The sequence below is a fragment of the Volvox carteri genome (assembly GCF_000143455.1).
Source record: "Volvox carteri f. nagariensis unplaced genomic scaffold VOLCAscaffold_49, whole genome shotgun sequence".
NCBI classification, from domain to species: Eukaryota; Viridiplantae; Chlorophyta; class Chlorophyceae; order Chlamydomonadales; family Volvocaceae; genus Volvox; species Volvox carteri.
In genome coordinates, this window is record NW_003307592.1 from 668,640 (window position 1) to 684,690 (window position 16,051).

The following is a 16,051-nucleotide window of genomic DNA, read 5'->3' on the forward strand; positions in this document are numbered from 1 at the left end:
CACCTCCCCGCCTCCACCTCCCCGGCCCCCCTACCCCCTCCGGCCCTCAGGTAGCCAACCAGCAGGGCAAGTACCTGGCCAAGGTGTTTTCATCCACCAAGATTACGGGTAATCCGGAGGTGGACAAGGCGGCGGCGGAGAGCGTCAAGCCATTCAGGCGAGGAGGGAGGGAGGGGGGTTGAGGGTGAGGGTGAGGGCGAGGGCGAGGGCGAGGGGGGGCTGGTGGCGGCAGAGGAGGATGTTCATCTGCAGCCCTCCCTAATAGCTGGTGGCTGTGGCTGGTGCACAACGCGGCTCCTGATGTGCAGACCTGTCGAGGGTTCTCAAGGGTGATACCGGCGTGGCTGTTGTTTTCTTGGCTGCTCTCTTGAGTCAAGGAGAGGAGGTGGTGGTGGTGGAGGTGGAGGAGGAGGTGGTGGTGGTGGTGGAGGTGGAGCCAATGTGGTGGGATCGAACCAATCATTAGAAAGTGCTTTTCCGCAAGCACAGGCACACATACAGGCACACATACAGGCACACACACAGGCACACACACAGGCACACTGGCACGGGTGTGAATTGGGTCATTATCTCCGCGTACTTGCTGTCGGCGGCTGCTGCGGCAGCCTCGTACTTGCCGGCACGCACCACCTTGTCCCTTTCCTTGTTGGCTGCCCGTCCCTCAGCCGTTCCCTATCTACCTACCTGCCTACCTACCCACCTACCCACCCTACCCACCCTACCCCCCTGTGTGACGTCCGCAGGTACTTCCACAAGGGCTCGGCGGCCTACGTGGGCAGTGACAAGGCCGTGTTCGACCTGCCGCGTCTCGGGCCCCTCACGGGCACCGGAGCGGGCTTCGTGTGGAAGAGCTACGAGACCATGTCGCAGTTCTCCTTCCGCAACCAGTGCCTGGTGGCGGCGGACTGGCTGCGCACCAAGATATTTGGACGGGATATCTCCAGAGTGTGATTGTGTGTGTACGTATGTGCATGCATGTATGCATGCATGCATGCATGCATGCATGTATGTATGTATGTATGTATGTATGTATGTATGTTCGCATGTGCTGGGTTTAGGATCTGGCTGCGAGGTGCCCGGGGGTTACCCGGGGATCGAGGGGAGGGGAAGTGAAGGGGAGGGGAGGGAACCTCTGAGATGAGGTCGGGTGAGCTCTGAGTATTTATGGAGTTGGTAGTTTTGGTTGGCGGTGATGATGATGCAGTATGTGTGTGAGGCAGTATTGGAATTCATTTTAGGGTCTGATTGACTCTTAAGAGTGAGTTAAATGAGTATGTTTTGTGTGTGTGCATATATGTATGTATGTATGTGAGTGAGTGTGCGTGTGAGTGTGAGTGTAAGTGTGTGCAGACAGTGTATGTGTGTATAGCGGGCCGTGCGCGGAACAATCAGTCAACCTCCCAACGCGAACCCGCCGTAGGTGGGCTACAGCCTGTGTGTATTGCGTCGAATTCGTCGTTTGACATCTCGTAGCGTGTTTCGGGTTTGCAAGTGCGTGTGTCTGTCTGTCTGCACGTATGTATGTACGTTTGCGTGCGTTGTTGTGTCTGTGCCGTGTCTCTGGCTGCGCGCTTGCATTGTTATTGTGGTTTTGTAAATAGTCTTATGGTGTCCTGAGCGAGAGGGACAGCAGCTGTAGGGGTAGGGGGAACAGACAGACCGGTGCTCGCGCGGACAGCTCCAGGCTCGCGGGCCCGGCTAGGGCTGGGCAGGCTGCCTAGGCTCTTCTGGGGAGAACCCACTCGCTATTCGCCCCGATTACCGGCCCCAACGAACCGTACAGCAGTCGTACGGTGATGTAATGTCCAGGTAATCTAATTCCTGCTAATTCATGTTATGGTGCATGCGCTTTGTGGGCCTGCGTCTGTCTGTCTGTCTGTGTCATGTCAAGCGACTGGCATCTGCGCACCTGTACGTCCTCCCACTCCTGTGCGGGGCCCCCCATCACCACATACTCCGCGTGGTCGCAACTCCGCGAGGGCGAGGTGTGCTGAGATGTGGGACGTGTGGCGGTCTGTTGCGGCCTCCATAGTCACCACACCTCGCGACATTTCTTACGTTACGGCCTCCCTGGTGGTGGTGGTGGTGGTGGTGGTGGTGGTTGTACACAAAATACATTATGTACTTGCCATACTTACTGGGTATTCTTATTTCGGTGCGAAGAGCATCTGAGTTGTGGTGCGTTTGATGGCGAGAGTTAGGCGGCGAGGAACAGAGCTGAATAATGATGATTCGTAAGAATGTGTGCCTGTGTGGGCTGTTGTTTGAGCATCCTGGTTCAAGAGAAAGAAGGAGAGAGAGAGAGAGAGAGAGAGGGGGGGGAGGAAAGGAGGGAGGGAGAGGGAGTGAGGGCAAAGCCGGGGCGAGGGCGGGTGGAACTAAAGGGTGTACGGCGAGAGAGAAATGGGGATAGCGCATAAAGAGTAAAACTGCACCAGGCAGCAAAGCAGCAAGAGCAGCAGCGGTCTGTGCAGGCGGCAAGGGTGTTTGCGGGGACGTCCCTTCCCCTTCCCCTCGACCCTCGGGTAACCCCACTCGGGGGCTATCCAGGAAATGCTAACAACAACAGCAGCAGCAGCAAGAGCAGCAGCAGCAGCAACAATAGCAGCAGTGCGGTGGAGGAGAGCGGATGAGCTGCCACTGGAGCCTTCCGGCAGTAACAAGCCCGCGCGGCAACGGAGTGCCGGCCAGCTTGCCTGGCTGGTACGGGACTGCGCTCGGTATCGATGGCTATCCCTGTGCCGCTATTGCAACCTTAAGGTGAATATCCCCTGAAAAGAGGCAATCCCGGTTAGACTGAAAAAGCCATTGGTTGGGCTCGCATCCTACGTTGAAAGGCCTTGGGTTGCGAAACCGCGCGTTTTTGTTAGGCTTTGCGAGGCCGTGCCAGCGAGCTTAAGTCACGCGCGGTGAAGTGGACACCCCCCGCTCGGGAAGGCCTGGCGGGCTGTACGACAAATGTGCTATCCTGGAGTACGAAACTGGAGCGGGTATGACCATAGTGGGGTTTCGTCCCGGCCTCTGCAGGCTTGGTTGCCGCCACCTTCATCGTCGTCGTCGTCGTCGTCGTCGTTGTCGTCGTTGTCGTGTTGACATCGGAGGTGGAGGAGGGGGGATGGAGTCACCGCATGCTCTTTTCCACAACGACGCGCTATGTCGCCGGACGACGATGGACCGGGGGCGTTCGTGAAATTGGCTCCGCTCTTCTCCCTCACGAGATTTTGGCTATCACTGATAGTGGTTAAGCCTTCGTGAAAGCGGGAAAAAGTGGTCTTATTATGGGTGCAGCATGGCTGTCGTTAAATGCTAGGGGCATGTGTGAGGCATGTCTGGTCAGACCTTCAGCTAGTAGCGCAACCCGGTGTAGCAGCAAAGAAAAACAGGAATTACGAACAGCGTTTCCGTCTATGAGCAGCACTTTTAAGCGGTGTCCGTCTAGAGCGGGAATTACGAGCAATCTTTGCGTTGCAGTCGTGTTACAGGCAGAAAAAAGTATGGCGCGGCGAGTAACTTTCGACGTCGAAGAGTGATGCTGCAATTTACTTGCAATGAAAACGGTAAGGCTAGGTTTGCGTGTGGAGCTAGCGAGTTGCTTGCAGGTTAGCCGCAGTTTAAGTCGACAACTAAACTAATTCCGGCCAAGGCGCACACAGCCGCTTTGTGTTGACGACCCGCGTTGTTCGTACTAACCTACCTTCGCTTGCAGCTGAGTTACCAGGAATCAGGCTCCTGTTATAGGTTTGGAATCCCATTTTTAGCATTAATTGGTTGCGTCTTGATGGTTTGCGGCATGGTTGGGGGAGTTAGGCTATGCAGTCAGGGCTTAACTGCGGCCTTTGCCTTGCCAAATAAGATATAAAAGCCTCAAGCCATTAGGTTTCAATAACTAGGATCGACATTCACGGTGCTGAGGTCAGATTTGGCGCGCGACCGGATTTGTACAGTACGCAAGAGCCAGACTCGCAAAGCTGAACCCCGAAACAATATTTACGACATTTAAGCACGAATGATAATCAAGAGAATTTTGATAATATGTCGTTTTGTTTGGGCAAGAAGTGGTCGTTTGGAACGTACAAGTGCCACGACGCCCTCCACTACAGTCCATCATTAATTCCTGCAGCCAAAGTTCAGGCAATAATGACTGTGCCCGCAACTTTAGATAAGATAATAATACCATACCGTTAAGGATTCTGCGCATTCTGGCCGCCTCAAGGCTGGGCGGAAGGTATTATCTTTTTGTCTCAGAGAGTGATCTTACTCGCCCTTTGTGATATTAAGTAAAACTGCCTGCCTATCCGCGACGGCGGGCTAGGCTCGAAGGGACTAGGTGAGGCCCCGCCTCGGTAGTAAGCCTTGGGTCGATAAGTCATGCATGCAGGTCTGCACACACGTCCTCTTGGTAAAGACATGAAAGCCGTGTGTTCATGAGCTGCATCCCGTGGCCATCGCGACCGCCAACATTCTTCACGTGCTTCTGGCGCAACGGAGCGCTAAAAAAATTCACGTGCATCAGCATATGTACCAATGGTTCCATCCCTAATATCGCTGCCTTTTTTATACCCCAGCAGAAAAACGTCCGAGCCAGGCGCTTCAAGCTGCACAACCGAGTTCCAGCACACTGCCGGCGACTGAGGGGAGGGACCGAAAGAGAGAGCTGTAAAGGCTATATGGAGCTTCCAACTTTGCACCATATTTAAAGAACGATTGCGCTTGTGACTCACGACATCAGGGTTGCACTGGAGCCATCCTTCTTCAGGTTGGGCTGTGCGGGACCCTCCATTTGACATCGCAGCCTACTAATTACAACATCAAAACGAGTAAAGCATTTTTATGTATATATAACCACAGCCGCATAGAGTGTTCATCACTTGTGCCGGTTCGGGTGGCGCGATGCCGCTGGTGGCCGTTTGGAAAGCGGCAAACTAGTCCCCCTTCCGTGCTGCAGCCCTCAAGCCCGTTTCTTACCCTTTCCACCTGCCGTTGAGGGAGCTGCTCTCCGAGGCCCTCCCGCCCGCCATCCTGCTTCATGCGCCCCCTGCTGTCGTTGTTGCTTTTGTCCTTGTTGTAAAAGATGTTGATGTTGGTGTTGGTGTTTGCCTAGCCGTCATTTAGCATTAGCCCATCCCCTTCAGCCTTTACACCTCCTAGCACCGTGCTGAGTCCCCGACCTGCCTGTGGGGTCGGCCTTGCCTAAGCAAGGCCACCGCGGCGTTCCGCTCCGGAACGGCAAATTACCGACACTGCATCCTAAACTACCGGCTTCTAAAGTTCCTAATTGACACATCGTAAAGATCCCTCGGAGCAAAGTAAGCCTCGCGGGCAGAGCTAAAAAACGTTTTCAAAACACGCAAGACGCTCTCTATCCTTTCTTAATGCCTCGAATACTTTTGCCTTCAATTAAATGTCGAACTCGTGGTGCCAACGTGAGGTGGGCTGCACCTATAGCTTACGCATCGCCGCCGCCGCCGCCGCCGCCGCCGCTGCCGCCAGCACAGGGGCGGCACAATGGCTGTCGGCTCGTGCGACGAAGTTCTCTTTGCGCGTGTGCTTGCCCTCCTTGGCGGGGACGCGGCGACAGCGAGGTCTATATGCGGGGCACCCGATGTGGCGATACTGGGGGCGGACGGCGCTGTGACGCGCTGGATGGTGGGCCAATGGCGGACGACCCAGCAGGCGTTACAGCAGGTGCAAAACGGTCTCAATGTCAGCTTTGTGCTGACGTCAGCCTACCAGGTGCGCGACTGCAAGGGTGGGAGAGTGCCTTGGCTGCGGGAATGAGGGAGTACGCTATGCTGCGCCGTGCTGTGCCGTGCTGCGCTGTGCTGCGCTGGTTGGGAGCGTGCTGAACACTTTAAACACAAGTTCTTTTCAAATTGACTATGCTTTACAAACGAAAACATGTGTTATGAAGCTTGCTTTATGTATATTCAAAAATTAGCAGGTCCCTTAACCAGTAAGAAGCAAATAATGATAAACTGGAGTTTGGGGCAAGGGGGCCCCGTCTACTGGGGGTGGCTTCGCTGTGTGTGTCAACACAACAACCCTTTGTTGGCGTTTTGCCGCGATGGTGTTTTTCGCTGCCTGAGCCCCTATTTGATTTGCGGCTTGAGGAAGAATGCTGGCGGGTACGAGGGATGATTCGTCGTAGTGGTTGTGGTTGTGGTTGTGGTTGTGGTTGTAGTGGTCATGCAGGTGGGGTCGCACTTTTGGGGCTCGGGCCCCCTGCACGCTCCTTGCGTACCTTGCATTTCCCCATATAGCAGGAATTATTCAGCATCGCATCGTATTGTGTAACGACTTTATCGTCTTGTACTGTAACTATTTCATCATCGGGCTGTACTGCAACTACTAATTCTATCGCACTGCTCACCCACTCCACGTATTTTTACGTCCATTTCACGCCCAAACCCTCCGACGGGACCTGTCGGGGCTTGTCCCGGGTTTCCCAACCCGCGCAGATCTTCGTAATGCAACTCGGGTGAGTGTACGGGGGTCGTTGTGGGTTGGGTACGGAAAATTTGAAATTCACATGCCGGAAAGGCAGCGTCGTGAATGAATTGATGGGGGTTGCGAGCTTGGCTCCGGAACTTCCCCTCTGTAGAGGGCGCGCTTTGTACGTACCTAACCGCTCAATTATTACAGCTAACTGAAACCTAACCAACCAACCAACCAACTACTGGTTTACAGTTCGCGAGTTGCGGGTCTCTCAGGATTGGAGGTATCGTTCTTCTGTGTGCCTGTTTTTGGCTTATACGAGTGTACGAGTGTACGAGTGTGGGTGATCTGCCACAAGTCGCCGAATGTCGCCCCCTTACCCTCAGCTACCTGCGCCTCTCAGCCACCCGCGCCGGCCCCGGCGTCTAAGGGCAATTGCGGCTGGGGCCCTCCCTGGGGCCAACGGGTGTTGGAGGCCGGCCTGCAGCCTTCATGAAGTCCGGCTTTCCCCCCTGTCAGCACTCTTCCTCCTTCGCTCCTTAGGACCGCACCCCCCTCTGTTCGCAACCCCTCTCCACGTGAACCCATCTCGCCTGCCTGCATGCCGGGCCGTATGTTCCCGACCGCGCTCTCTGTGCCCCGCCCCACTCGCTCATGCACTTCCCTGTGCAGCTTTGCGCTATTTGCTGCTGGTGTGGTGCGCCCCAAAAACATTGTGGCCATCTTTCTGAAGAACTTATTCGACACTTGCATCGCGGGCATTGTCTTTTACCTGGTGGGGTACGCCTTCGCGTTCGGGGCCAAGGACGGCGACGCCAACGGTGAGAGCAGGGCAGGGCGGGGCGGGGCAGGGCCGGGGCGGGGCGGGGCAGGGCAGGGGGGGGGGCAGGGCCAGGCAGGGCCGGGCCGGGGCGGATGAGTTGCTACAGGTACTACAGGGGTCCGACCTGCGTCCCTTACAGGGGTCCGACCTGCGTCCCCGACTGCTGGCGTTCAACCTCGGGGATCGCAAGTTGATCTCTAAGCTTTGCTTTCTAAGCTTTTACCCTTTGAATGATTTTGTTGCCGTTGTGGTTTTTGTGCAGTTCGTGTTTATTACTCCAATGATTCAAATGCCGCTGCCGCCGCTGTCTCTATCGCCGCTGTACTTATGCCGGGGATTTATTTTCGCCTCTCCCAGGGGCCAAATATTCACCGCTTTCTAACGACCCATTACCCCTTTGCTCTGCCCTGCCTTACCGTACCCTGCCGTTGCTGTGCTGTGCTGTGCTGTGGCATGATGGCCGTATTACCTGCCGGCGAGCGTTCAGGCTTTATTGGGAACTGGAACTTCGCGCTGAGCTCTTCAGGGGCCGGCGCGGGTCGTAGCGGAGATGGGCCGCAGCCGTGGCACCTCTTCGTGTGGAACTGGTCCTTCTGCTCGGCAGCTACGACCATTTTGTCAGGGTCTATCGCAGAACGAGGTACCTTTGTGGCGTACAGCATCTACGCGGTGGGTTGCCGTACGTGCCGTACGGCAGTGGTAATGCCGTACTCAACTGTAATAAATATGTGTGTATACGGCGCAGCCAATTCCATGATACAGGGCCGGCCAGGGCCTGGGAATTATGGAAATGGCTGCACCGCACCTGCCCGACCGACACTGTCGTAGAGACTTTTTAACGAGTCATTAAACCGGTCCCAATGAACAGCTGGTTCCACTAGATCTATCTGGCCATTACTTTGTGAAGTTCGGACTGCAACGTTCTGACGGTTGCAATTACCGTTACCCCGCTGCTCCCCTGACAGACGCTAAGTGTCCAACCGATTTTCAACTGCCAACCGTCAAACCGTCGAACCACAAATGCCCTCCTCGGCCCACATCCAGCACCCCCTTCCCCACCTAGTGCCCTCCCCCCTCCCCAGTTTACGTGCTCCCAGTGTCGCTCGTCATTACGCGCACCCTACCGTACGAACCCGTACGGGACACATAACCCTAAACTCTACATGGCACACACGTTTCCCTAGACCCATGTCCCACTGCCACGTCGCCGTCCTTATACTTTCCCCAAAACCCTTCAAAGGCTGTGATGCCTTCGTGGGTCTATCCCGTGGTGGCGCACTGGCTTTGGTCCCCTTTTGGTTGGCTGAGCGTGCGAAATGGGCCGAACCGCATCTTGGGCATCGGTGCAATCGACTACGCCGGGTCAGGTACGACTTGTACGGCACGTACGGCGGTGTGCGCATGACTGTGTAGCTGGCAGGCACCACGGATTACCCATACTGTGCTGCGCTTTTTTGCAAGTCTTCTTCTGGTTCTTATTGCAGTTGCATCCTCCACCTCAACTCCAGCACGTCTTCGCCATGACCAACACAACTACCATAACTACCACAACTACCACAACTAACATTTCCCGAAATGGACAGCTTAGCTACAGCTGCAGCACACCGGCGGCATCTAACTTAACTCAACGAACTTACCTGCCCACTTGCTGGCCCTCAATCCAACCAACTGCTAACCACCAACCGTCAACCGTACCAGGGGTGGTACATCTGGTGGGCGGTACCGCGGCGCTTGTCGGCTCTTTCATGGTGGGCCCACGGGTCGGTCGTTTCGGTGGCGACGGCATCTCCCCGCAAGTATATCGCGCCACCGCCGCACCCCAGCTATACCTCATGGGCACCTTACTGCTGTAAGTACGGTACGGCACCAAGGGCAAAGTGTACGGCACATCGTGTGCGTACGGGAAGCAACATTTTCTCGTTGCAGCCATGCTGGGAAGCCATGGCCCTGTGTTGAATCCAGATGAGGGTCCCGATCTGATCGTAGAGCCCCTTTGGGCCGTTTCCAAAACCGGGAGTATCAGGATAGCGCCTATCGCACGTATTGACATTATTCGACCATTACGGTAGCAGGCTAGCAGAGCCTGTGTCTCAGCATGGGGGTGTAGGAGAAAGAGGGAGGACGAGAGGACGAGAGAAAAGGGGGAGAGAGTGTGTGTTTATGTATATATGAGGGGAGGGCAGAATGAGACGAGCCCTAGTTCTGCCAGGGCTCAATTTTTAAGGAAAGCAGAGACCCACAGGGAACCTATTTATCATATTTATCTCTTATCACCCTTATCACCCAACCATGGTGACTGGACGTACGTACGGCGCAGGTGGTTTGGGTGGTACGGCTTCAACCCGGGGTCTCGTCTTCAGATTGCGGATGATGTGTCGGTGAGTGCTCAACGCCACTCAGTGTTGCCACGCCGGAACGGGACTCGAACGTCCGGTCATAGCACGGGTTAGGAAGGGATTACGCTGCCTAATCTCGCCCTCCTCCTAGCACCATATATAGAGAGCCGTACAAATCAAGAAGCTCTTGGGATATAGATACCTAGTGACGGCGAATTCATGTAGCCCCCCCGCACCTCAAACCCCCCAATGAGGCTTATGTTTCGGGCCGAAGGCGCTTCAATTAATTTGCTTCCGCTATCCCTCTTCCGCTTCTGGTAACTAGCTAAGCTAACTGAATTAACTAATCAACCAGGTAGCCAGCTGATAACCCGCGCGCCTTCTCAACACCAACACCTCGCACCAATCCCTGCCCCACCCAACCCCTGCCCTGCCAAAATCGGCCCCCCCCGGGGCCCCCGCCTTCGCTAACGCAGTCGATGGTAGTGGGCCGTACAGCCGTCGTCACGACACTGTCCGCATGCGCCGGCGCGCTAACCGGCCTGCTGCTGTCGTACACCCGGCACAAGGTCTGGGACCTCCTTTCCACCTGCGTTGGGGCGCTGGCGGGTGAGCGACGGTGGTTAGGCGGTTGGCGGTTAGGAATGTTTTGCGCTGATGGTAGGTTTTGGACAGTTGGTACCGTCCAGTTTTTAACCACCTACAGGAACGTCTCCTGGCGACCAGGATCTCTTCCGTTTTTGGTAGAGATCCGTACAGGTGTGCGGAGGAATCCTTTCGGACGACTTGACTGCCCGCCCACCGGGCCGCCCGCCGTAACCCCGTTGAACCAGCCTGTATATGCCGTATTCACGCCTTCCCCCCCAAAAACATTTGTTTTACTCTCCCTGGATTCACAGGACTTGTATCCGTCACTTCGGGCTGCTCCGTACTCGAACCCTGGTGGGGCTTATGGGGGCCGGGGGGGCCCGGGGTGTGAACGGCTGGACGCAGGGGAGGTGGAGGGGGAGGGAAGGGGGAGGGTAGAGGGGGTTAGGGGGAAAGGGGCCGAAAATCAGGGCGTCTGCAGACGGCATCGAGGGGACGATGTGCGGATCGGGCTTTTAGGGTACATACATACATACATACACACAGACGGGAGGGCCCTCAAGCCCTCAGGCCTTGGAATTCTGCAGGCATTACCGCATTACTGTGTTGCGGCAGACGCCATCCTCTTCGCTCTCCGCGCGAAGAGCTTATGTGCGCGATGTAAATACCCCCCCCCCGGTGGGGTTGTACTGCGCTTACGCCTCCTCCTCTCCTCCCCCGCCTCCGGAGTTCGTTGGTCGGTTGGTTGGTCAGTCAGTTGGTTTATTCGTCGCCATTTAGAAATCGCGCTGACGCTTACTCCTCTGCCCGCCCCCTTCCCCCCTCCCCCTCCCCTTCCACCTGACCCCTCCTGCTCCATATCTCCCCCCCTTCCCTGGGGTCGGGGTCGGTGTCGTGGACGGATGGATACCTCCTCAGGGCCGCCATCATCTGCGGCATTATCGCGACCTTTGTGTGCGAGGCGGGTGACGATTTATTGGAGCGGTTTAAGGTGAGCGGTGAGAAGTTAGGGGTTAGCGGCGGGCATAGACTTATAAAGCTTCATGTCATGCTGGAAACGGTGACCGTTGCATGTGTCGTGCACACCCGGGGTTGGGGAGGCAGCCGGTAGAGGGGGACTCCTGCCTGAAATACTGGTACACGCTGTCCGCCCTTATTGCCCCGAAAATCCCGCAAACTTACGTAAGGCAGTCTCAAACATTATTGTCTGGTATCCTCGGCAATTGCCGTACACCTTGTACGAACCCATCACCACTCCGTACATCACAACGCTAGCTTATCCAAACTCGTTTTCTCGTATCTCGTGTCAGGGGGGTTGTGCATTACATCACCCCTTGCCTTGAATGAGGTCTGCGCTTTCCTCACAGATTTGTTTCCCCGTACACTCCTTTGCCGTACACCACCAGATCGACGACCCCGTGTCGGCTTTCCCGCTCCACGGTCTGGGCGGCGCCTGGGGTCTGATCTTCACGGGCCTTATGGCCAAGGAATCCTATATCCAGCAGGTGCTGCGGGGCCTGTGGTGGTTGGTAGTTGGCGGTTGGTGTTGGTTGTGGTTCGGTGTCATTGGGCCTGAAGCGGGTTCATGGGTACGAATGGGTACGAGCCCAGGGGAAGAGTTGGACGAGCCGGTGGCGTGGAGGACTAGCTTTGGGGTTATGAAAACGTTCTGTTGCGCCAATGGGCTGGGCGTTGCCTCTCTTGAAGGGATGTGTGGCTGTATCTGGCTGAACGGCTGAAGGGGGAAGTTGGGGGAGCGGCGGTTGTTCGCGCGCCGCGTTGCTTGGTGTCTCTTTTGCCACGGCCTTCGTCGCAACCCCCCTCCCGCTCATCGTCACACAGAGAGAGAGAGAGAGAGAGAGAGAGAGGGAGAAACAATCCCAATTGCGCTGTACGGCATGTGCAGGTGTACGGCGTAGCACCGGGCGGGCACCGCATGGGATTGTTCTACGGCGGTCATGCCCAGCTGCTGCTGTGCCAGGTGGGTTAGGGTTTCGGGGCTTTCGGGTGTCGCCCGCAAAAATTGGGGTATCGGTCAATAGATGGGGCAAATTGCGGAAGGCGAACTGCCACCCTGACAACGTGCAAGCGTGGCATGCTTTGCAACACCTCCCAGCGGAAGAGGATCACAGCAACACGCAGCAAATGACGCACGACACACGATCTATAAGCGACTTCTTTTCTCACTCCTTGTCCTTCTCCCCCAGTCACCATATCCCACTGCTAGCCCTTTTCATAGTTTTTTGCTCCGTTGTTGAAGAGGGGCCCAAATCATTGTTTGTTTATTCGCCTTCTTTGCGCTCTATCTCAATACGCCCGCCACCTGCCGACGATCGAAGAACGCCCTGAAAAACCTAAAACCCTAAAACCCCTCCCTCTCACACAAACCTCCTAATCCATGCACAGTCCATAGCGGTGGCGGTCATCGCGGGCTGGACCCTAACCAACATGATAGTGCTGTTCTACGTACTCAAGCGCGCACGTATCCTGCGAGTACCCGCGGACAAGGAGGTGGCCGGAATGGACCTCACGGAGTGCGGCCAGTTCAACGCCAGAGGGGCCGTGCACCTGCAAAGCTCTAAAGTGGGTTTGACCTGACGGCTGCTGGCTGCCTGGATGTGGCCGAGAGCGAGGAAAGGGGAATGGGGAATCTCTGAGGCCTTAGCGTTTTAAGCGCTAACAGCCGCTGACTAGGACGCGTGACTAGGACGCTACCGGTCTTAAGGGCCCCGGGGGGCTTCGGAGTCCCCCTGGCCTCTCCCTTCCATCCTGGACGATGAAAGGAAGACGGGGCCTTGAAGGGGGGAAAAAGAGAGCAGAAGGTGCTGCGGAGCAAAGCGCCCGGGTGTGGAGGAGGGCTGTGGATGTCTTCTCGGGCCGGAAACTGCACACGGCGGCTCGTGTGGGCCCTCCCTCTCCCCTTCACTCCACATTCTCACCGTGAGCCTCTCTACTAGGAGTGCTCTTTAGCGTTGCAGAAAACCACCACCGCGCACCAGAGCTCCCGCTCAATTCGGAGGTGCCTGAACCCTCCCTCGCAGAGCTCCTTCAGCAACACCCAAATCCTTTCAATCCCCCAAACTGTGCATCCTCCAATCCTTAGAACCCATATGCATCTTAATCGTCAAGGATTTCCCCAACCCCGCTCCTCCTCCCGATGCACGAGCTCAAGAGCAAGGTGTTCCTTTCCTATCCTCCATTAACCTTTCCCCCTCGTTTTTCGCTCTTCCTCCTCCTTTTCCTCCTCTTCCCAACCTCCTCCTCCACCTCCGGCCTCGTCGCCTTCATCACACCAGCTGTTGACCATGAAAGGCGACATCCTCCTGTCTGCATTCTCTGTGGAAAGGCGAATCAACGGCATCACAGGATTCGATGTTTCCTTAAGAAACAGGTCAACCTCACACGCACACGCGGGGCTGATTATGGCCTGTGTACCCGCCGACGGCACCGCCGCCGTCGTCACCAGCGCCACCGCCGCTGGTGGCAGCGCCGCCGCTGTCGCCATTGCAAGCGACGCCAGCGCCGCCGGTATCAGCACCATCAACAGCTGCGGTTGCGCAGATGCAGTCGGCGACTGTGGTGGTACCGTCAACGCCGCAGCTGCACTGATGGTTACGGATGCTCCTCCGCCAACACCAGATCGGGATGGATCTGTCCATGTGAGTTGTTGCAGCAATGCAATGTGCCGAACTGGCTGACGGATGTACACGGAGGTATGCCTCCATGAATTGTTGGTTGCGAGTGGAACCCGTCATGTGAGCGGTTGCGCATTTTGCAACTTTGACCCCTGAAAACTTTGTGACTGCGCACTGGGTGCTAGGATGGCCCTGGGGCCTATGCGACCCAATGAACTGCGCTTCCCGCCTACGTCCTGCCCTGCCCTGTTGTTGTACAACAGCGAAAAGTGTACCGTACAGAAGTACAGTAATCGGATCCCTTTCCTCTCTCCCCCTCATGCACTTTTCTGGAACCGTGTTCAGATCCCGACCCCCAACGGTGAGGCCTGATTGGCGGCTGTGTAGGAGAGCGCGTTGGGAGAGAGCTGCTGCTGACGGCGGTGTGGGGAACCCCGTTGCAGGTCTGGGGTGTTGTCTGCGGCCTTTGGGTGGTATCTAACAGCCAGGGTTTGAAGCCGTGAGCGGCTATCTGTCTATAAATTGTTTATTGGCATGATGCTTCAGCGTGGGGTGTTGCTGAGCTGGGTTTAGCTTTCCTTGTCTTTGCATGGAGCGGCGGGGTGGGAGGGCTTCCAAATGAAGTTAAGCTCTCAGGTCGCGGGCGGCCGACGAGAAACAGTGTTCCCTTGTGCTTAAAGCGTTTGTTTCATTTCCGTACAAAAACCTTCTCCGAAACCAGCTGATTCGTAGTCCTCCTCCTTTTGATTTCGTTGGGGTCCCCTGGGCTATGGACTCACACTGGCTGGGCCTGCTGCCCCTTGCGGCTTATGCATACTTGCACTCTGATTATTACGACGTAAGCGAGGAGGGACGGAGCGCATAGTATTTGGCTGTTGGCTGTGTAAAGATGCTGACGCTCTCCAGAGGTCGCAGGTGGGTGCGAGGGGATGTGTCCCAGGGAACGGACCGAGCCGGGATTGGGGAGATGAGGCGAGACGGCAGGTTGTGGTGAAGGCGCCATCGCGCATGGGTTGGGCCGCGACTGGATTTCCAATTGGGATGGGATGATTTTGCGACGGCATTCCATTTCCCATTATAGCAAACTCGTCCTTGTGTACGGCGCGACGGCGCGGGGCTCATTGGCCGGCTCGTTTCGCGCTTTTCCTGTGGAAAAGGCAAACGCACAATGTTTTCTTTGCCGTGTTGCAGATGGCATGACCAAAGCCGGCAGTTTTAAGGAAAGGTTTGGGGAATATAGCTGGAAAAGTTTCAAAGAATAAAAAACGCGTTTCCCTATCATCTATGGATGCAATCGTAGTGTTGTTGCTGTTTGAGAAAGCTTTTCGGACGCCGTATCCTGCTCAACACGGCGCGGTGTTGGCACTTTAGTTATGATGAATCTATAGTACGGTTGTTGTGAAATGTTGTGATGCCACTGAAATGCTGGCACTGCTGCGGATCGGACCGGAGGGCAATCTAAACAGCGTTAATAGAATGGTTGTTTCTGTGTTCGTACTGTATTGGTTAATGCATTTTGGCGTACCAGCGTGTTTCGTGATGTTGCAATTGCTTTGCGTTGCGGCCCTTTTATCGTTGTCTGCCGGCCAGCAAACCGGCGGTTGGACCACGCACCCGATGGCTGCAGTCCATTACTCGGGCGGTAAATTAGTAGGAAGGTGCAGTGCAATGGGTGATAGAAGGTTCCACCATGGCTGGCTGCTGCAGCTCCGTGCAGCTCTAGAAACGGGAGGGCGCGATCCTGCCCAGGGAAAGCGCATCAGCTGTGAAGGTTACAGAGGACCCTTCTTCCTGTTCGGTCAGGATTCAGACCGCGCTAACGCTGGGCACAGGGCACCCTGGATAGCTTGCGCGGGAATTAGGCAAGCTTACAGAATATTCAAAGGGAGAGAAACCGTTTCGCGGCGAAAGCTTGTCGCGTGCGTGTAAATGTCAAGCTCTCGCTGTCTCCCGTCCATCCTTTTCGCACGATATTAAGTTTGGCTTCTAGGTATGGCACATGCAGCATGCAGTGACTTACATGGTCAGATTTCATCAGTAGCCTTTTAGAGCAATCCCCTAAAGATAACACGGAGGCTTATGCATCGAAAAGCTGGATGATCGAGGCCTGGACTGGGTTGCTTTTCTCCATACCCTGCGAAGACACGAAAGACATTTATCGAATTTATTTCGTGGTCGGACTACCTACCTACGCAACCTCATGAGTTTGGCAGGCTCGTGAATAAAGTCCTGCT

General features: G+C 55.8%; 2 protein-coding genes across 2 annotated transcripts in view; both read left to right on the forward strand.

Annotated features, from left to right (window-relative positions):
• The window catches only part of VOLCADRAFT_76599 (uncharacterized protein), an 8,965-nt gene extending 7,928 nt beyond the window's left edge, over positions 1-1,037 (forward strand). The window contains exons 11-13 of the mRNA XM_002955146.1: positions 51-119; positions 170-222; positions 744-1,037. Of these exons, the coding sequence (XP_002955192.1) occupies positions 51-119; positions 170-222; positions 744-951 (330 nt within the window). The 3' untranslated portion in view covers positions 952-1,037. The remainder of the gene's footprint in view (positions 1-50; positions 120-169; positions 223-743) is intronic.
• A 4,468-nt stretch (positions 1,038-5,505) lies between these two features.
• On the forward strand, positions 5,506-13,880 carry VOLCADRAFT_65690 (uncharacterized protein; the record flags this gene model as incomplete). Its single annotated transcript, XM_002955147.1, has 14 exons — positions 5,506-5,733; positions 6,459-6,478; positions 7,108-7,256; positions 7,746-7,927; positions 8,499-8,625; positions 8,957-9,107; positions 9,576-9,636; positions 10,071-10,203; positions 10,494-10,536; positions 11,101-11,173; positions 11,589-11,687; positions 12,089-12,163; positions 12,589-12,765; positions 13,479-13,880. 14 exons carry the CDS (start codon positions 5,506-5,508, stop codon positions 13,878-13,880), a joined length of 1,920 nt encoding a protein of 639 aa, XP_002955193.1.
• Positions 13,881-16,051: the final 2,171 nt, after the last annotated feature.